Genomic DNA, 22,245 nt, shown 5'->3' on the forward strand with positions numbered 1-22,245 from the left:
GAAAGGCTTTTGAGTAGATGTGGGAACCCTGCAGGTGGCAGACAGACAGCTCACAGGAACATGCCCAAGCTACTGTACCAACGTCCACTACACTCCAGGGCTTTGAGACCTTAAGTCCTGCCCATATCTTATACTAGTTTTTTCTCCAACAGACTGTGAATTATCCACTAGCATTAGAACTAGAATATTGGAATATAATGAGAGAAAGTCTGGAATTTCCTTGGCATGACCTGGGAAGACAGTCTTACTGACTGCCCGTGTAAATGCGCAGGCATTACTATAGTTACAACTTATATTTTTTCCGTCTTGTTTTATGAGTGGACTTTGACATCTACCTGTCCACTGGTATTATCTCACAAGATTGGAGAGGCATAGTTTATGCTGCCTACTCTCCAATATAATTCCAACCAAAGGTATTGCATGTAAATAAACGTTGAATGAAATGTTCCCAGCTCTTAAGCATCACTATAAGGTTAGGGTTTCACATCGTCTATAACCTGGGAGTGTCAGAATCCTGCTGTATATGCCTCATTCATTTATTCGTTCAGCAATGCCAGGCTATTAGATACTCAGAAACAAGAAAAGTCCAAATAAGTCACCGTGCTTATTAGTATGTATATGCACTGCTTTCCCCCATACTCCCTAGGGATTCAATTAAGACTTGCAGGACTGAACACTATAAACATCAAATATAATTTGTGCTTTTATTTCTATATGCTTTTTATGTTTGTTTTAGAAAAGCAATCAACAAACAAAACCACTGTGGAACCCTTTCATAAAGCTGGTTTTGGAGAAGTCTAACCCCTGTCTCAGGAATTATCTAAAGCAGGTTCAGATGGGTCAATGAGAGGCTGGAGCAAATGTACTTTGATTAAGTGAAGAGCTGCTTTGTTTGTCCCAAACTCTATCAATATTCCTCCAAGAGACAGCTGGCAAAGAATAACCAGCCAAAAAGCAATAAGTGAATCAAAATGCTACTTAAACAAGCATTATTGATGTCATCCCTTTAAAAATCCATTCATTTGTTTTTTGAGGTGAACAGTCCTAAAATGCAATGTAAGTAGAATGGAGGGCCTGATATCTCCGTTAAGAAAAAGTTGAATAATAATAACAACAAAGAATGTGTGGAAGACTTTGACATTTGTCATCAACTACTCTAATTGATGGATAAAAAAAAATCTGACCCTGAAGCAGTTGAATTACTTCTCTTAAGAGTCACACAACTGGAGTGACAGAGCAAAGAATGAAACTAAATTCTGCCTTTCCTCCATCACACTCATAACATATTGCCCATCTCCCTAGGATAGCCCCCATTTACATGGTACTAGTTTCCCATACAGTTATAAATAGTTCTTCTGTTCATTCTCTGCCCTGGTTTGGATGATAAATCATATGATCACATCAAATATCAAATAATGTAATAAATATAATAAATACAGGGAAAAGAGAAGAGAAAAAAATGAAGTTACAGTGGATGGGTAAGATTTGTAGGTAACAAATGGAGAAATAGAAGCAGAAAAGCAAAAGATAAAAAACATCTCTGAAATGAAAAATTTAGGGGCAAAATGGAAATTAAATAGGCTGATTTCAAAGTATGGAGGAGGAAGGAAAAAAGTCATAAAATTTAAAATGCAGCTTATTTTGAGAGTCGTAAGGACCCTATGTTCAATTATTCTAAGGCTTTAACATTACCGGATACCCTGGTGACCTCGTAGTCTAGAAACGGTCAGTCTGTTGCTTCCTTGTCCTTGGCGTGATCCTTTCCTTCCGTAACTCAGCTTTGACTCCCTGAAGCTCAAGCACGAGATGAAGAACGCCTGGTATTCTTAAAGGCTTAGACACGTGGTTCTCCAATCTGAGCCTGCGTCAGACTCACCTGGAGGAGGGGGCAGGGCTTGTGAAACACTGCCAGCTGGGCCCTACCCTCGGTTTCTGATTCAGGAGATCTGTCGTAGGCCCAGGGAATTCGCTTTTTTAATGAGTTGCCTGGTGTTACTACTGCTGCTTCAGGCCCTCCTCTGTGTTTTGATTCCTGCACTCATTCCAAATAGTGAACTTTTTTTTTAATTGAAGTATAGTTGATTTACAATGTTGTGTTAGTTTCAGGTGTACAGCAAAGTGACTCAGATATATATATACACATATATTCTTTTTCAGATTCTTTTCCCCAATAGTTTATTACAAAATATTGAGTAGAGTTCTCTGTGCTACACAGTAGGCCTTTGATGGTTATCTATTTTATATATAGTAGTGTGTTATGTTAATATATTAATCCCAAACTCCTAATTTATCCCTCCCCCGCACCTTTCCCCTTTGGTAACCATAAGTTTGTTTTCTGTCTGTGGGTCTGTTTGGTATATAAGTTCATTTGTATCATTTTTAGATTCCACATACAAGTGATAGTGAACTTTTTAGAACTCACCTGCCTCTGAGAAGGAGATATCTTTAGTTTGCTATTACATTTATCCATGAAAACTGATCGGGTTTGAGGTGAGCCATGCCAGCTTGATAACAATACCTTAGTCTGCATAGTTTTTATACTTTTCAAAAACACTTTTCACCTTGAGGAAAAAAATTATTAGTATTTTGTAGGTGAAAAACTTGAGACCTGATGTGTTGATTATGAGACCTGGTATAGAACTCATGTTTTCTTCCTCCTGACCTAGGACTTTTTCCAGCTTCTCAGGTTGCCAAAGGATCACGCCAAGGAAGCAGCAGACTGACCATGGCCTGAGAAGGAGGTTACCACAATGTCTGTGGCTAGACATTTAATTCAGGGCATCATGAATTCTCTTCTACTTCTTCAGTAGTTTGCACTTTCATAGAACAATGCAAGATGACAGGGCAGATGTTTTGTTCACTTGGAGTTTATACAGACTCACTCCCTGAGGGTAGTTATTGTATAACTGAACACAGATTTTTTTCATTCATGGCTTCTCTTTTGATCATTGGGTATATTCCAAGCAGTTCTGCATTCTGCCCCATTGTGTGCAGTAAATCCTGGGGCTTAGGTAAACACCCAGGGGTCCCTCCGCACACTGAACAATTCAAATGCATCAGTAGTCTGAGTTCTTTAGCCATCATTTGGGTCAGTGGTCTGACTCCTGGATTTTACACACCTGCAGAGTCAAAACAGAAAACAAAGCCAACCAATAAAAACAAAACAAGTGATGAGTCAGCATAAGATTGTCATTAAAAATATATTGCTAAGCAAGTATAAAATAATCTACAATTTAAAAAAGTCTAAAAGTTATAATTCCATGAAATAGAGGCCATTCTAACAGAAAAATGGTCAGAAAAAAAGAACAATTTTTAAAAGTTGAATTAATTTAACCTAATGAAAAAGTATACTTTGCAGTCCCTTGTTTGTTTTTTTTTTTTTTCATTTCACTGCACCACTGATCATGGACCAGCTCCTGCCTGTAACTAGATCAGACTTGAAAGATATCAAGAAGGAGAAGGTTCAGTCTATTGTAAAATAATTCTGTCCAATCAGATTCTATGGTTTGCTCATTCAGCTTCTAGCAACCTCTGTATGGATTCTCATAACCTGTAAACTAAATTTCAAGTGCTGAATTGAAACCTGGTGTATGTAATTATGCCCTCAATGGAGAAGAAAACCAACTCTTCACCTGTCCTCTATGTAACTACACACGTGATCTTTAAACAGTGTAAAAACTCGCCTCAGTCTTGGCTCCTTTAGTCCTGGTTTCTCCCAGATCCAGTTTTCCATTCGCCCCTCCTCTTGGCACACAGGATGCGCGTGCAGTGAGGAAAGCATTCCAACTTTGGATGTACAGACGTCTTGTGCCAACAGTGCTGTGATCAGTGCTATGCCTACAACCCAGTGAGAGAAGGAGGAGAAGCACTCCAGCTTGTGTGAAGCCTTGGAAGAGTTGTGAGAGCTGATGGCATTCCTCAGGGTACACCGGACACCAGTGATGCCGGTGGATTGTGCAGGCTCTGGGGTCACGTCAGACTGCCCAGATTCCCAGCTTCTCACTTCACATGATTGCGGACGTCACCACTCTGACTTGTTTCCAGAGCTGTAAAATGTGTATACTAACACTTCAATTGAGCTGTTCTGAGAAATAACAATTAAATGGGTGAAGCTTCAAGGACAGTACCAAGCATGTACAGTTGTCCCCAGAGTCCTTGTGGGAATTGCTTCCAGGATGCCCTGTGGATACCAAACCCCACAGATGCTCAAGTCCCTTATATAAAACGCTCAAGGGCTTCCCTGGTGGCGCAGCGGTTAAGAATCCGCCTGCCAATGCAGGGGACACGGGTTCGAGCCCTGGTCCGGGAAGATCCTACATGCTGTGGAGCAACTAAGCCCATGCACCACGACTACTGAAGCCCATGCACCTAGAGCCTGTGCTCCACAGCAAGAGAAGCCACCGAAATGAGAAGCCTGCACACCTCAACGAAGAGTAGCCCCCGCTCGCTGCAACTAGAGAAAGCCTGCGCACAGCAACGAATACCCAATGCAGCCAAAAAATAAATTTATTTAAAAAAATAAAATAAAATGCTCAAGTCCCTAATATATTTGCATATAACCTAGGCACATCCCCTTGTATACTTTAAATCATCTCTAGATTACTTATAATAACTAATATGATGTAAATGCTGTGAAAATATTTGAAATTAAAGTTTTGCTTTTTTGGTACTTTCTGCAATATTTTTCCCAAATATTTTTGTTCTGAGATCGGTTGACTCCGAGGATGCAGAACCCGTGGATACAGAGGGCCCGCTGTAATAGTAGTTCAGGAAATATGTGGCATTAGCTCTCAAGACACAGAAAATAGCATACAGGCCTTCCACTTTGTTTTATTTCCCCATTGCCCAATACAATAATTTTAACACAGTAGGTGTTTAAGAAATAGCAGTCGGCCACTTTGGTATTAGACTATTGGTATTGTATGTCTTTGTGTCTATCAAACTATTAGACTTTCAGGTTGGGCCGATATCTTGCTTCCAAATAGTGGTTCAGTTGTCACCAAAGCAGAACTGTAAAATCACAGTACTATCATGCCTGTGACTGTGAACACAGACATCTCAATCTGAGCTCATCTTGAAGCTGGCTACAGCATCACGGTGGCAAGGTTTGATAGGCTGTAGAAAGAGACCAGCAGTGTGTGAGCTGCAGGGGGAACTAAGACTGTTAATTCAAGGCTGGCAATAACTGGTTCTATAGAAGCCCCCAAATTTCCTAAATTCTGCTCTTATCAAAAACTGAAAAATTTTAACCAAAAATACCTGGATATTCAGAGAAGACATCATTACAAATGCAAATAAACAGGGTTCAGTGTCCTTCTCCTTTGAGGACCAGCACACAGACAGCTGGCACAGCCCTCATCCTCAGGAACCTCAACCGAGTGTCCAGCACTTCGTGTGTACTTGCAGTTTGCTTAAACACCTGAAAATTGTGTCCCTGAGGTTTGCTTTCCTAGTTTCATGTCTTTTGGTGACACAGTTGTTATACCGCCAGGGTAACAGAGACCCTTTCCACTTTCTCCTACCTGGACTGCACTGATGCCCGTGTAGGGGTATTTGCACTGAGGATGTGTAATGTCCTCAGCTATTTTAATTAAAGATGGTGCACGTGTGAACGCACGTGTGTGTGCCCACACGTGGACCACCGTGGTGGTGCTCATGGCACCAGAGTGGTGCTGTAAACAAGGCAGGGCACGACCTTGCCACGAAAAGTGCCATCTGACTCTCATATGCAAGCCTTGGGAAAAAAAGTTCATACTCACATATAACATAAGTCAAAGTTTTCATATCACCTACGTTCAAGTAAAAGAGCCTAAATAAGAAAGGCAACAAAATAACTTTCTTTTTCAGAAAAATAAGCACAACTCCAAGTAGGTGTTGTTTTTGCCTAAGGCAAATACAAACATTGTCGCTTTCTTAGATGTGTGACCTCCAACAAGGTAACTGTCAGAAAAAAATGGAAAGATTTGTCTCACAGGATTATTATAAGGACTTTATGAGCCATTACACGCGCAGTGCTTAGCAGAGCACTAGGCAGATAGTAGACATTCAATTAAAAGGAACTGCTGTTATTATTATTTATCTCCAGCACTGCCCCCACCCCAGGATGTTTGCATTTTAAAATTGGGTCGTTGGATACTTAATATTGTGACACAATGGAATGAATCCTTAGTGATATAATTTTTAATACTATGATATGGAATTAAAGTAGATAAATTTGTGTGTGATATATTTTAGGTACAAATGAGTAAAATCAGGGTGACTTCTGTGGTAGGATGCATAACTGTGTGTGTGTGTGTGTGTGTGTGTGTTTGTGTGTTTAGGGGGGGAGTACACAACTCCGTATAAATTATACTGTAGATGTCCACCCTAATGTGAAAGATAATCTAGCAAATTCTCTGCCTCTGCTCATCTTGACCCTTCTTAGAATGTCTCCTTTAACAGTCAAAATTGTATGTTTTTCTCACACCCTCTCTTCCACATTTCCCCCTCTCCTCTGATCCCCGTGGTGAGCAAAGAGCACAGGACACCTCGTATACCCGTTGGCCCATTGTCTTATGTGTCTGTCTATAACTGTGTCAGTCATATTCCAGATTCCAAAAGGTCACCTCTATTATATCTGTTCACCCAAAGTGTAGCTCGGGGCTGAAAACAGGTAATATTTGTTAACAGTATTCCTATGGAAAAAAGTCAGTTGCTTCAAAAAAATAATCATTTCCCAAAAAACCTGAGAGGAGCAAGCAAGTGAACTCCTGAAAACAAGATCAGTAAATCGGAGAGAATTTTGCAGGTGACAGTTTTAGTTTCCTGGGAAAGTAAGTTTCTCAATTTGCTCATCCACCATCTTCTTTCTGTGACATAATGAAGAAAAAGAAAAGGGTTAAAGCAAACATGAAAGACTGAATCCATAAGCATCACAACGATGCCGATTTTTAGAGGGGAGAAGGCAGAGAGGTACTGCTGTCCCAAGAGGCTTGGGGGACGTCTGTGAGTAGTGCATTAGGCTCTGGAGAAGAGGCTAGCCTGCAAGGACCTCCAGGAACAGACTCAGAGCTCTTTAATAAGTATTCCAGGGAGTCAGGCTTTCCTGGAAAAAACAAACTAGTGTGAGAAGTCATTACTGTGCAATTTCAGTCTCAAAAATAGCCAAGTATTGTTAAGGCTGCTGTGTGCTTGAGAGAAAAAGAAAGCTCTTGTTAATATCTGCCTCAGCTTCCACATTAAAAGAGGAGCTACACTGAAAATCTTGCCTGGCAAATACTGCAAAGGTCGTCTGGTTTGTATTATTTGGAATCACTTTTTGGTCCTTAGAATGACGAAGTTTTGGGGGGATTGTGTCCCTTTTTGTCAAATCGGTCTTGCGATAAAGGACAGCCAGGCGATGGCTCAGCCTCTTTCACTCAGGACTAGAGCTGCGCCTGGCTATTTCAGCTCTTTATTTGCTTAATTGCCCTGGGAGGCTGGCAGGAACGGTCCCTGCAGCCGTGGCTCTGCTGACTGCAGAGACCCTACCTGGCACTCCAAGTTGATGTGTCAGCATTTTAGGTAGAAATGAATGAAAAATCAAGCAGGATGACTGCACTGGTAGCATGCACAACTCTAACCTAGTTTGTCTATAATTTTCAACCATTCACCATAGACCCAAGCAATGTTTAAGATGGTGAGTCTGTAACAAATGTGCTGCTTCTGTTTAATCAGGCATTTTTGTGTGTGTCCTCTTTTCTATTTAGAACAAGCAAATCTAACCTGCTTAGGAAGCCATATGTAAAATGAATGGATTCAGTTCCGAATTAAACCTGATGACAAATATTCACATGTAGCTGTATCAAACTGTGTTATTAACTTATACTTCAAATTCAGAGGTTTAAATGTTTTTGAAAAGTCTGTTTATATCCTTGCCACGTCTTTTTGTAACTTGCTATAACTCTCTACGTCGAAACTATACTGTTCTAAATAAATTTCTAGATTTACAATTCTGCAAAGATAGAGTTAAACACTGTTTGGACTCTGGCTACATAAGAGAAATTGGAATTGTTCAAAGCTGCAGTCTTAAGCTCCCAAAGACAGCTTACAGTAACTTTCTGAGCACATCGGGTTAAATATTTTTACAGACCCATTCTATGATGATAAGGCAGTAATAAGTTGTGCAGGGCAACACTCCAAAGGGTTCCAAATCTCACAAGCCTCTTTGTATGTGATGCTTTCACAGTGAAGAAGATTCTCTGGGCTACAAAGATGAATAGTCTACTTCTTCTGGTGCTGATTTCAATCTGCTGGGCCGATCATCATTCAGACAACTATACTGTAGATCATGACAGAGTTATTCACATCCAAGGTAAGAAAACACAGCTTCTCTTATGAAAGTCAAATCATTTCAAGTTACTTAGAGTTGAGATGCTTGGTTAGTGTTTCTTAATTTTAGTTCTGCTGCATTGACTTTTCCTTTCAGCGAATTGGTGAACATGCTCCGTGGCTTTTGAATGCTATTGCATTACAGTAGAGTTAAGAATCGGGGGACAATTAAAGTGGATTGGCTTAAGAATGTCCAGCTGCAGGGAGTTGATGCAATTGTTCAAGGCTTTTCAGTTGCTATCTTCTAAGTAGAATGGAGGGTAGAAAGTTTATTTAGAGGCAAGGCAAAAACGGGGTGGGGGGGAGAAATAGGAAGTAAAACTTAAGACGTAAGGTCATTTTGTTAGAATCATCATTAAGAAAAACATGAAAATGAAAGTCAGACAAGCTAAGGTTCAGGAAAAAGTAACTTACCCTATTAAAATCTCCTTCGGTAAAGCTTTAGTTCCCATAGACCAATGTATTGCCCTGAATATTTCTTTTCAGCTCAGCTGAATCCTAAGCCTGGGAGCTGTAGCAGGATTTGAGGCTGCAGTACAATGCAGCTATTTCCTCAGCCCCAGCTTCAGATGAGGGACATCCTGCGTTAAGAAAGCTAAGAGACTTAGCTTTCAATAAGACTTAGCTTTCAATGTTGCATTTCAATGCAATAAGAAAAATATAATTCTAAAGGAGCTGGAGCTTCTCTCTTTGCCCTTGTATGCTGAATAATTAAAATAAGAATTACAGGATTTAACAGTTTAAACATATGATGGTATGAATTTTAGATGAACTCAGTTTGGGGACCAGAGGCATTATAAGTTTGCTAAGAGACATAAAACATCAAGTTACAGCTTCAAGGTCAAAAGTGTAGTCTCAGAAAATCGCATCCACTGTTGAAAAGTATGACTTGTGAAGGTCAAATGATAGTGTAGGTCTGGCTGGAAGTATTTTCCTGCATGTATTACAACTACCCAGATAGAATTCTGAATTTGACAATGTCTAGCTATTTTAGGCATTTCTCTTTCAGTTCTCTTTGTTTCTAACAGCTTTACGATTTTCACTGTTGGACCATAAAAAGGAATTACATAATCATAAGTTTTACTATGCAAGCTGCTGACTCAGCTGTTTCCTTTACTATATATAGTAGAATCAAAGCTGTTTCCCAGAGACTTAAGATATTTACACATAGAGATTTCTGATGAGGGAGAACATCCTTTTAACATCAAGTCACAGAAGTTTTAAATCCAATGGAGGATTAACCTTTAGCAATGGTTTCAAGCCATTACTAGACTAGATTACCTGTTATTGATGTATAAATCAGGTCTAATTTCATGCAGAGTATAAAAATATTATTTTAAAACTATATTAACATTTTAAAAGTTACTCCTGAAGGAAGCCTGTAAGTCAGACTCAAGTTTTCTCAGCAAGGAAAACTTCTGTCGCTCCAGTCTTTCCATTCCCATATACTCTGTTGAAATTTAGTGCAAAGGAATTGCTGACGCAAGGTATCAGAATTATCCAGATTATTTGCCTACACTATTCAATTTTTTAAAAAATGACTTGCTAGTCCACTTCATTTTAATTGTAAATTCATGTTCTTAGAAAGTTGCTCTGAGCTTTCAAGTAATAAAACTACAAAAAAAAAAAAAAAAAACCAACTACAAGGCCTACATTTTGCTTGTGGAAATTAACACTGAAATGTGATTTGGGTCAATATTATGATGCTATGTCCATAGTTGAAATATTTTAAAAAATTGCTCCAAATACCTGTTCTCATTAGTTTTTATCCAACAAAAAGTTTTCTTTTTACTTTATTATAGCATTCAGATTGAACTTTCATGTTCTCAGCCCTTCAGAGAAACACTTCCAAATGGCCTGCCATAATTTCAGTGGCCTTTTATAACACAAAAATAAACCCATAGCACAGCAGAAAATCATTAAAGCAGATAACCTTCATTACTTACATACTGGATTATTTTCTCATATTTAAAACTTTTATTTATCAAACACAGCCCTCCAAAAACAAAACAAAAACATGGCCCAGAAGGAATTTAAGGGAGCTGAAGGCTTCATAAAATTTTATAAGAATTTTGCAATCAAATGATTAAATTAGTAATCTGAATCTCAAATTCCCAAATTGTACTGATAAGCAGTATGAGCTTCTCTCAGTGACAGAAAATTATTCAAAATTCGTGTTACTACAAAAACACCTTTTCTACCTCTCATTTGTAATTAATTTTTTATTTTTGTACCTCAAGTTTCCCAGGCTTAAATAATACCAGGGGAATAATGCACATAATCCTCAAATTCTCCTTGGCTGCCTTGATAAAGATGCTGAACACTTTGTTAGCACGTTCTTAACTCTTATGCATAAGAGTTACCTAATTATTTTTTCTGAAGGCTTCCTCCTTATTTAGTTGTGGGAGATTCTATAGAGATATAGGGAAAAAATTTTTTTTAATCTGGCTTAAAAAAAAAAAGTCAGAATACCAGGGGAAAAAATGGCAAGTATAGATTCCTGGGCAAAGTGTTTCTATTGAAAAGCTTTAGATAAAATTGCACTTGTACTAATTCACTTCCTTTAATTTTTTTATTGAATCAACTTGATTATATAAGAAAGTAAACTACACTTGTCCATGGAGTCTGCTAAAAATTTGCAATCAGGATATCAGCTTCTATATCATATACTGTTTGCAGTGTGGGGGATAGTAATTTCCTCAAATACCTCTACAGGAAGAGATAACTGCTGTTGACATTGTCTCTATAACAATCTCAACTAATGGATTATACTCCTCATTTCATGATGTGCCTAGTCAAACAACTTCTCAATCCTTTGAAACTTGAGTTCATTAGGAAGAATTTTTTTTTAGGTCAGTCTTTTTTTTTTTTTTTTTTTTTTTTTGCGGTACGCGGGCCTCTCACTGTTGTGGCCTCTCCTGTCGCGGAGCACAGGCTCCGGATGCGCAGGCCCAGCGGCCATGGCTCACGGGCCCAGCCGCTCTGCGGCATGTGGGATCTTCCCGGACCCGGGCACGAACCCGTGTCCCCTGCATCGGCAGGCGGACTCTCAACCACTGCGCCACCAGGGAAGCCCCATTTGGAAGAATTTTATATGGAGTACTAAATCACACAAAAGCACAATTTTTAAAATATTTGGATCTGTTCTAAAAAAACTCTTTGTAGACTTTCAATTACCAGTAGAAGTTCACAGATGATGAATATACTTTGTAAAATACAACTTTTACGAAGACATTTATATGGACAGCAGAGAAATTTTATGACCATTTGCCTATTAACCAAAATAGCTGCAAAACAATTATAGTTATACTGAATACGTAACCGCCTGATCTTATCCAAGTCAGCGATCCAGTGTTTCCTGCCTCTGGCATTCCAAGTACAGGTCTTCTTATGACAAATTCAGGAGTTTTTCCCCTAATCCCAGTTACTGGCTTTAGACCTTGGGCAGTTTACTTAATCTCTTCAAGTCTCAGTTATCTCATGTATAGAATTGGGTATAATCACTGTTATTCTATAAAGCTTTGTGAGAATTAAATTAGATAATATATGGAAAAGTGCTTAGTACCCAGAACACAATAAGCACCAGTAGATGATAGTTGTTATCGCCATGTTGATTATTTCTTCACTGTCACGGAAAACTGATTTTTAAATAGAAAAAGGAGCACAAATACTGGCGGGAAAAGGTCATGCTTTTCAAATTCATTTGCTAGCAGAACCATATCATTACCTTAGTTCTAATGAAGTAAACATTTTATAAATTGCCTTCTTTGCCCTCCTTAATTCCAGTTTTAAATTTCTCCAATGGTATTAAACATTATCTGATCACTTTTACTTTCTGTGTATAAAATGAAGCTTTCCAAACTTAAGTAATATTCCCCTTAATATACTTAGTAGGTGAACACAAATAAGCTACATTAAATTTTTTAAAAGAATAATAAGAGGAAATCTTAAGAGATGAAAACAGTTCCCTTCTTTATAATAAGTAAAACTTACGGTCACTTTTCTCAAAAGATAAAGCAATTAGATTTTTTTAAAGAAAGTGTTGTCAGAAGTTCATCTCTGTGGGTGGCAAAAATAATGGAGATCTAGAATCCCTCGCAGAAGTAGACACTCTCCACTCAATGTGGTTGGTTCCCCCTTCTTGTGCCCCAAACCACTCTTCCATCCTAGCTAAGCATCAGACTGTCAGCTTTGTAACACTCCAGCTATACAGTACTGCCTGGCACATACTAGGTGCTTAATATATGTGCTGAATACGTGAATGAGTGCAATGAGACACTTCTAAATTACCACTCTTGTAATGAGCACTTCTCAAGTCCTGTGGCATCCATGGCATTTAGCAACACATGACACATTGTGTGGGCCTAATGTACATTAATAGATCACCGCTTTCATTGTGTAATGTTGGCATAAAGTAAATCATAGTTTACAGAATTTAAGAACGTAAAAGGACTTTAATATAGATCATTGAGATCAATACGCCATTGTATAAATGAGGAAATCAAGACCCAGCACTTAAATGTTGCTTGGCCCAGGCTGCATGGCTGATGAGGAGAAGTTTCTCTTGGCTAACCCCCTTCTTCAAATCTGGGATCATTTTTCACAACAGCCTCTCACTGTTGTGGCCTCTCCCATTGCGGAGCACAGGCTCTGGACGCACAGGCTCAGCGGCCATGGCTCACGGGCCCAGCCGCTCCGCGGCATGTGGGATCTTCCCGGACTGGGGCACGAACCCGCATCCCCTGCATTGGCAGGCGGACTCTCAACCACTGCGCCACCAGGGAAGCCCTCACCTTCTTAATGAATGCACCCTGACTACTGTGCTCTTCCCCTCCTCTGGCATCCCTATCTACCTCTGATCTTCTTTTCCTCTTCTCTGTAGTCCTGGATATCTACTTTACTTATTTTTATGCAATTGTTTGTGTCCATCTCTGCCACAAGAACATGTATCAGCTCCACGAGGGCAGGGATCTTTGTCTGATGTATCCCAGTCACCTAAACTAATACTGGGCACATAGTATAGGTAATCAATACGTTTGTTACATAAATTCAGGGCCAAAATCTAGGAACTTTTCCTAATCAAGTCCTAGTCAGTCTTTCCAAATCTCAGGAAACTTTACAATTTGTACGATGAGAGGCAGCAGATAAGGAAGAGGATTCTGAGTTTCAATAGCAATTTTTGTTTGGTCATTTTTTATTGCTCCCACACTGCACATAGCATCTTACAATCCAGGAGAATCCACCAGAGGCAGGATGCAGCAATCCTCCTAATGTATGCACGAAGCTTTGAAGAGTATTTGATTTACATTTGGTCACTGCAATGCTATCGTGTTCCTTATGTAATATCTGCAGAGTTGGGATCTGGTGGTGCAGAGAGGATCAAAAGGAGTGAAGTGATTTTAATAATGGATGATCATAAACCATCTACAGAACCAAAGTTTAATGGGAGAACTAGATAAGCATTCTCTCTTCCACTTAAAACTTGTCTGGACTCAGACTCCATGAGTCTGTTTACTAAAAGTTAAATTATAATTTATTTTTTTCTTTTCGAGGCAGAGTACATTATCTGCAGCTACAAATGCAAAATCCATGAATATCAACCATATTTTCCAAATTGCATTTGGCTAAATGCATACACTGTTAATAATACTATCTAGAAATTATGAGCTATAAAATATTAGAGAATTTCATCATGAAATTATAAAAATTAGCAACATCCTAATTCTAAAATCTCTTCTTAACTTACTATAGGATGTGAAACCAAATATGTTAATAAGAACCTACTGCTTTAAACACAGCCTTATCATTTGACCAGAATATCACCATATAAATACAGTAAATAAAACCAAAAGAGAAGAAGGAAAATGTATATAGGCATATACATACATATGTAAAAATACTGCACGCATACATATATACACTTATTTGGCCTGCTATAACAGAATACCATAGACTGGGTGGCTTATCAACAATAGAAATTGATTTCTCACAGTTCTGGAGGCTGGGAAGTCCCAGATCATGGTGCTGGCACATTTGGTGTCTGGTGAGAGCTGGATTCCTAGTTCACAGATGGCTGTCTTTTCTCTGTGTCCTCACATGGCAGAAGGGGACAAGGGACCGCTCTGGGTCCCTTATATAAGGGCACTAATTCCATTCATGAGGGCTCCACCCTCATAACCTAATCACCTCCAAAGGCCGCACCTCCAAATATCATCACACTGGGAATCAGGTTTCAACATATGAATTTGGGAGGGGGGCACAAATGTGTCATCTACAGTAAGCACCTTAATAGGCATTGGGAATAGAATGATGACCAAAACTCAGTCTTTGTCTTCATCAAGCTTATGATCTAGTGAAAGGCAGACATTACTATGAATATAGAACTACTAACTGTGATAACTGCCATTCAATAAAGCAGTTTCTTTAAATTATAGGTATAAGTCAAACATGGCAATAATTTTCCTCAACTATATAGTTGGTACACTAGGTACACACACACACACACACATATAGTTTATACATTTATACACACATACACAATGGTTATAAATAGGAAAAGCAAGGAATGAAATGCAACTTTGCATTTGCTAGCCCATTGCCCAGTCTTCTGTGCATTTGTGTGTCCTTTTGAAATAATCTACTCATTCGGGCATTTGCTAAACATTGGCCTTCTTTGTGCAAAATACTGAGTTATTCTCTATGGAAGAACAAACCATCTCCTCAATGAGCTTAATGACAATATTATCGTGGTGACAAAGATGACAAAAAACAATAAAATAAGTGTTATATAGAGGTTGAAATATGAAGAAAAGTATAATTAGTTACCAAACAAAAATATCCTACTATTTAGAATTTTGTATTCATACTCACTTTTTAAACCCATAAAATACACCTTAAGAATATTTCTAAACTTGTTGTAGAGTAGCCTAAAATGCTGAATTCTATGTTATTCTATAATGCATCTATTAAAACAATGAATTTTAGAATATTTCCAGGTATAAAAACCTATATTTAATAATATTTTCAGGTAGCAACAAATTCACACTAACAGCCATTGCGTTCTCTGTTCCATCCTGAGTGCTGAAATTGGCAAATTATGCAGGAAGCCAATGACTGTTTGGAAACTTTCCCAAAGCTTTTTTTCCCCCCCAGAAAAATCCATTAAATAGAGAAGCCTTTTTCTTTGGTTGCAGCTTTGCTGGAACCAGTGTTGACTCAGCTAAAGCACTGACCTATAGCTGAATGGATTAATGTTAAAGTAATTTCAACATGCTATATTTCTCTGACTTTCCCAGCTACCAAGAAAGAATAGTTAGATTTCTTTATTGCTTTGGCTCTTTATTTTAAATGGAAAAATGGAAACTACTCTTTTAGGAATGTATTTTGGAGTATAAAAATCGACCAAAGTGCTAAGTTAAAATATTTAATTAAGAGGTATCAAAGTGAAAATAGGGGGTGGGAGGGCATCTTTGTTACAGAAATATTTTTATTTCAAAATGAAGACACTGAAAGCATAAGAAATCTAAAAGTTCTATACAAATCACTTCAAAAACATTTTGTGTATTTTGTATTGCTACAATGTAGTAGCAGCACTACATATGTTCTCAAAAATGATTATCAAGTAGTCAGTACACATTGGCGCCATTTTAATCTTCTTTTAATTAAACACGTTGGTTGCTTGACTTGAGTGCTTACTCGATAACTAATTACCACATGTATAAGCTCTGAGTAGTATGTTTTTACATACTCAAGGATTATGCTGTGAAATGTACTAAAGAATATTAAGTTAAACAAGAATTCTACCTACCCTTCCCACACACAGTCCACTCAAACAAGACAAGGACATTAAGGATAAAAACACAGAAAGACCATAGTCCATCAAGTACAAAATTAACAAACAAGTTAGAACAGGGAGCATTTACTACAGTCAAGGGTTCAGATTAGGTGAAGGGGGTGGAAAGAAGGGAGAGTCGTCTCTTGTTTCTAAAGAGAGGTCGTAAATTTAAAATAGAAACACCACTGAAAACATATCCTTGAAGTGAGGAGATTTCCACTTCTAGAGGATTCTATTTGAAGTGGTGTTTGTTTGCTTCCTTGCTTTGCCTTGTTCCTGGAAAGCATTGGAAATGACGTTTGTCCGATTGGCTCAGAGTTACTGAATGGTAGGGAAAGGCACAGATGAAACAGGTGAAAGGCATGTAAGTTAAAGACAGGTTTCCTTATAAACTACAGTATGTATTACATACAGTTTTTATTTTCTTAGTTATATGGCTACATTTTTTCACAATGGATTTATGATTATCTGTGACCAATAATATTGCTAGTAAAAAATAATGAACACTCACACAAGGGTTTTTTCCTTTTCTGTTTTTTGCTTTTTTCAAGAATAGAGAGGAAAATTCTAAAGTTTTCTTCCCTAGAATAATGTGGGTTATGAACAATTCTTATTTTCTCTTGAAAACTGTCATAAATTATACTGAAAGGTTTTAAATCTCCAGAATTTGCGTATGATTATTTTATGTTCTCACTTTGCCTTGTTTTTATCACACAATCATTAATGAAGGGTCTTAATTAGCTTAAAATACTGAAAAGCTGATTGGATGTTAATACTTCACAGAGATGTTTCCATGTAAATGGAATATCTTATTTTAAAAGATGTATGATATAACAGTTATTTATAGGCTGCCCATAATATATTAAAATCAAAGTGTGCTCCAAAACCAAGCTTTGGCCTCTTTTCTTATAACTATTTATTTGGCTTGCATATGTAATTGAATAAATAAAAACAAATGAACATATAAACAATAAATATAAAAGTGTTTTTAAGGGGGAAAATCTTGTGAGAGAGCCCCTAGGGGCCTGTAGGATGAACCCCATAGAGGGGAATTAGGAAGGGCTCTGTAGGCTGAGCTCTGAATAGTGAGCAGAAGCCTGTCACATCAAAACCCAGGGACAGAGCATTCCAGGTAGAAAGAATGGGAAGTGCAAATTCTCTGAGATGGGAAGTGCAAATTCTCTGAGATGGGAATAAATGTGGTATTTTCAAACCAGAGAGAAGCTAAAGGGACTTCAGCCTGGTAGTGGAGAGGGTGTGGTTTAAGATGAGACTGGAAGAGGAGGCATGAGTGAGACCATTGTACTTTTTATTTGGTTCAGAGTATAGAGTTCAGATTTTATTCTAAAAGTGCTTGAAAATGGCTAAAAGGTTTTGAGCAAAGGGATGATGTAATATGATTTACATGTACAAAAGACCAGGTGACTGCTGGATTATGGTGGGTCAAGAGTAAAAGTGAGGAGACCTTTAGGAGGGTCTTGAGGTAGTTTAGGTGAGAAATCATGGTGGTGTGGCCCACGATGGTAGCAGTGGAGATGGATGGAGATGAACCAATTTGGAAAAAAAAAAAAAATGAGGTAGAGATGGCAGCACTTGCCGACAGACTAGACGCAGGGATTAAGGGAAAGGGGCATATCAAACACACCTGCTAGATTTTGGCTTGAACAAATGGACAGATGACGGAGGCATAAAATGAATTGAGGAAGATTGGGAGAAGAACAAGTCTGGGCAGGACAGGAGGACTCAAGTTATTTGTTTGGCATCCAATATATGACCAGCAGGTCGTTGGATTTACTGGTTCGGAGCTCAGGAAAAAGTACACTGCTAGAAAGTTTTGGAATCACCAGCACATCAACATTTATAGCCATGGGACTAGATGAGATCACAGGAGAAGGAGGAAATGCAAGCAGAGACAAGGAGATCGCCCGGGTCTGAAATTCAGAAACCCTCAGCATCAACAGGTGGGATAAAGGAGGATTCAAAGGTCACATATTCACTTCCCAGAGTCTAAATCCTGATCGCTGATATGTGGTAATTTTTTTTCCCAGGTAACATTTTTTTTAAATCTAAATTAATTGCAAGTATTTAAAAATAGGAGATAGTCACATTAAAATGTGCATTTCTAGGGAATTCCCTGGTGGTCCAGTGGTTAGGACTCTGTGCTTTCACTGCCAAGAGCGTAAGGGCGGGGGTTTGATCCCTGGTCGGGGAAGCGGGATCCCACAGGCCACGAGGTGCAGCCAAAAAAAAAAAAGTGTATTTCTAGCATCTGTTGAAAAATCCAAAGACATGCTGCTTTTCAGCCTGCATTCCCATTGGACAACATCAGTGGGAACGAGTACCTGCTCCCCGTGAGCATGGAGTGTGCGCACCCAGCAATGGTACAGTCCCTTTCACTCCTTGTGTTCTCAAGACCGTGGTGCTCCCTTCATTTTCCCTCAGCCTTGCCCACCTGGGCTTTTGTGTTCGACTTACCTTTCGTTTTGTTTCAGCACTAAACTTAATACTTGACACATTATAGGCTATCAATTCATGATTGTTGATTAAGAATCAAAAGTTCCCTTTTGCCTCCAGAACTGACTCTGGATAGTACTATCTTGATATCTTTCACACTAAGTGAAGACACTAACCATACCAATGTATAAAACCAACAGTGTCCTTTCTGCAAATTATGGATAACTTGACCTTACATTTTACCACAACGTGGAAATGGTCTGAGCAGAGACAAGTAGATCTGAGCCCCCACCACATAAAAACACACTTCTAATAATTAGGGACTGTGTGGTTAATTACAGCCTAATGAAGAAGAATGACGCGTGCTAATGTTTCAGTTTCTCCACACCCTTTGAAAGAAGTCTGTATTACAGTCCTGGAAAGTATGATTCTTCAAAGATTGTCATTTACTATATTAGTAAAACATTCAAATTTTATTTTCTTATAATGTATTCCTTAATTTCTCTATATCTGTGATATTTTTTTTCTCAGACTAAAATAATAGAAATCAAATGCTATTTCTTTACTCACAAATCTTTGATAACATGCATAAATTTAACTTCTGAAAATTATTAGCAAGAGCAGACAACTCCGAGTTGACAAAGCTAGTATGACTGTCTCAAGTTTGGGGACCAGTTATATTGGACTTAACCAATGGCAATAATACTGATAAATAAATATTAGCATTTAAAACCACTTACTATGTGTGATACACAATAGAAACTTCATTACCTAGGTCATCTCATTTAGCTCTCACCACCACACTACATAAAGGTGGTTATCCTCACTGAGGCTGAGAGAGGGTCTGTAGCTTGCCCCAGGTCGTATGGCTGATAAGTGGTAAAGCTGAGATTCAAACTCAGGCAGGCTGATTCCTCTGCTCCTGACCCACCAGGAACCATACAGCCTCCATCTAAGCCTTCTCTGAAAAACTTCTGAGTGAAGCGGTGGGTAAAAACGGCTCCCATTTTATTCCATTCAACTGATATAATTATGTTCCAGAAGAAATCAAATCACTATGAAAAAAAGATTTGGTCTCAAGCCTTGGAGAAACTTTTCCTCAGGCCACCATAGTGATTCTGGAGAGCAGTTCAAGGAGCAAGGTGGGGTGACAGCTACCAATACACACATTCCACCTCTACACCCAAACGAAGACTTTCTTTTTTTTTTTTGCGGTACACAGGCCTCTCACTGTTGTGGCCTCTCCCGTTGCGGAGCACAGGCTCTGGACGCACAGGCTCAGCAGCCATGGCTCACGGGCCCAGCCACTCCACAGCACGTGGGATCTTCCCGGACCGGGGCACGAACCCGTGTCCCCTGCATCGGCAGGCGGACTCTCAACCACTGCGCCACCAGGGAAGCCCCCGAAGACTTACTGGAACCCCCAAGGAAAGTGAGGAGGAAGCAGGAAGAAGCTGGATTAGATACAGGTTTTTTTTTGAAAAGGCTTTAAGGTGGTGGTCCTGAAATGAGCTCCTATTCTATTAAGAACCACTAGATTAGGAAAATCATCATCAGTTGATGAGATGCGAGTTTTCAGGAATCAGTACTTTCTAGGAACTGTCTTCTGAAAGAGCACAGGAAAGAAGAAAATGTCGATGACAGAAGCTGGTTTGCATACCCGGCACACTTTGGACACTCAGTAAATGTTTGCTAGTAACAGCCAACATTTACTGGGCACTCAGGGTACCAGGCACTAGGCTAAGCTCTCAGCGTATCACGTCCTTTAACCCTCACAAGAACCCTGCAAAGAAGGTGGCTTAACTCCATTTTACTGATGAGAAAACTGAGCACATAAAGGTTAGGTGACACCAGGTAAGAGGCACAGTCCACATGCTTAACCAATAAACTATAGCTGCTGCGAAAATAGATGAAACAATAATGAATGTGGAAAGACAAAAGCCACAAAGAATTTAGTAGAACAGAGTTAAACACCCTCTTCACACTTTACTTCTTCCTGGTTGAAAAAGATGAAGAAAAAGGAATTAAAAAGAGACAATATTTTTCAAGATAGTAACCCAGTTTCAGGTTTACATCTCAGAACACAGATTTTTGAACTACGTTCAATGGACGCCCTAGAACTACTTGGAGGCTCTTGATGCCCATTTCCAGCAAAGAAGCTCACCTTTTATATGGCAAAGATCTGTCTAAAGTATCCTCTGGGGAGAAAAGTTTCCACTGTCCCTGAAAAAACCTTCAGGCTCTAAAATAGTGATAGCACTTATCCTTATTTTTTACTATGAAACTTGGATCTAATAACATGGTACACATTCATGATCAACATCACCCGAAACAACACTATATGTTGGTGTTGGGGTGTCTCCCATCACAGAATCAATTTAGCTCTAAGGCAAGTGTTGGGCTGCACCCCACAGGCCTACAAGCCCTGTACCTGCCCAGCTTCAAGACTGAAGAAAGAGCCCAGAGTCAGCAACAGAGACATCAACAGTTTAATGGATTGGGGAGCTTACACGTCTGAAGCAAGGTCCTGGAGCGACACCCCACTGTGTGTGGCAGAGGGCAGGCAGGACCTGGCTGCAGTCTTAGCTCCCCAGGGAGAGGGGAGGTTACCATTTTTAGGGGGAATTGATGTCAGGTTGGTTCATCAGTTACCAGGGAAACCAGAAGAGGAATACACCCCTCACCACCCCTTTGATAAGCTATCATAGTGGAGACGTTCTGATCTAAAGCTAGAATAATTATTAGCTGGGGCCTGGGGCAACTGTGTAGGAAGGTGAGTCATGAGAGTAGGGAGTAGGTGAAGCAGGCACTGGTCGAGCAGGGGATGTACAGAAAGCAAGAGGACAGCCATCTTGAGTGGTCTGACCATAGAGGAAGGAAGCCGGATGTGGTCAATACCTAAGGGAATGCTCCACAGCACATCACATCAGATAATGCAGGTCACATACCATTTAAGGAAACTGGAAACACAATTCTAGGTAATCTGGTTCAGCTGTAGATTGATAGGAACAAGCAGGGCACAATGACTATACAGTGTTTAGAGAGCAGGTAGGCCCTGGCAGAGGGTGGAGGGGTGTTGGGAGGAGTATGTTCCTGTAGCCTGTGAGGCCAAAAGACAGGGTCACAGAGGGTGAGAAACAGCAGTAATCACTTTACAGCAAAGAGCAATCTTCACTTACCTTATTTTCAGCTTTGGACTCTTCCTTTATAGTCAAAACTAGAAGACAGTCAGTACCTTTGTCAGTGGTATCTTAAAGGAATTGAAAAAACGAGGTAAAATTTTCATGTTTTGAAGACCTGTCTAAATATAACATTATTATTATTAACAGAGCCGTAGGTCTTCTCCAGAAATATAATCTTGCAATTATAACAATATACTGCAATTCTGGCTACGAGCTTCTTCTACCAGCTTCTTGTGTATATTTCTAGAGACACTTTAGGGAAAGTTTTTTGTTTATCTTTGTCAATTAAGTTTTTTGTTAATTTTTTTCAACCATTTTTAATATTTTAATTCCATTTCTACTTAGGGTGTGTACAGGTGATACGTGCACACAGTTCAAAAATTTTTAAATATGGGAGTATACACAGTGAAAATATCCCAGGAGCTC

The 22,245-nt window shown here is 39.1% G+C and overlaps 1 protein-coding gene across 1 annotated transcript in view; it reads left to right on the plus strand.

Annotated features, from left to right (window-relative positions):
• HAPLN1 (hyaluronan and proteoglycan link protein 1) overlaps nucleotides 1-22,245 on the plus strand; it is a 69,658-nt gene that overhangs the window by 30,356 nt on the left and 17,057 nt on the right. Inside the window, exon 2 of the mRNA XM_032627149.1 lies at nucleotides 8,207-8,332. Within this exon, the coding sequence (XP_032483040.1) occupies nucleotides 8,233-8,332 (100 nt within the window). The 5' untranslated portion in view covers nucleotides 8,207-8,232. The remainder of the gene's footprint in view (nucleotides 1-8,206; nucleotides 8,333-22,245) is intronic.

The sequence above is a fragment of the Phocoena sinus genome, chromosome 3 (genome assembly GCF_008692025.1).
Source record: "Phocoena sinus isolate mPhoSin1 chromosome 3, mPhoSin1.pri, whole genome shotgun sequence".
Classification (NCBI taxonomy): domain Eukaryota; kingdom Metazoa; phylum Chordata; class Mammalia; order Artiodactyla; family Phocoenidae; genus Phocoena; species Phocoena sinus.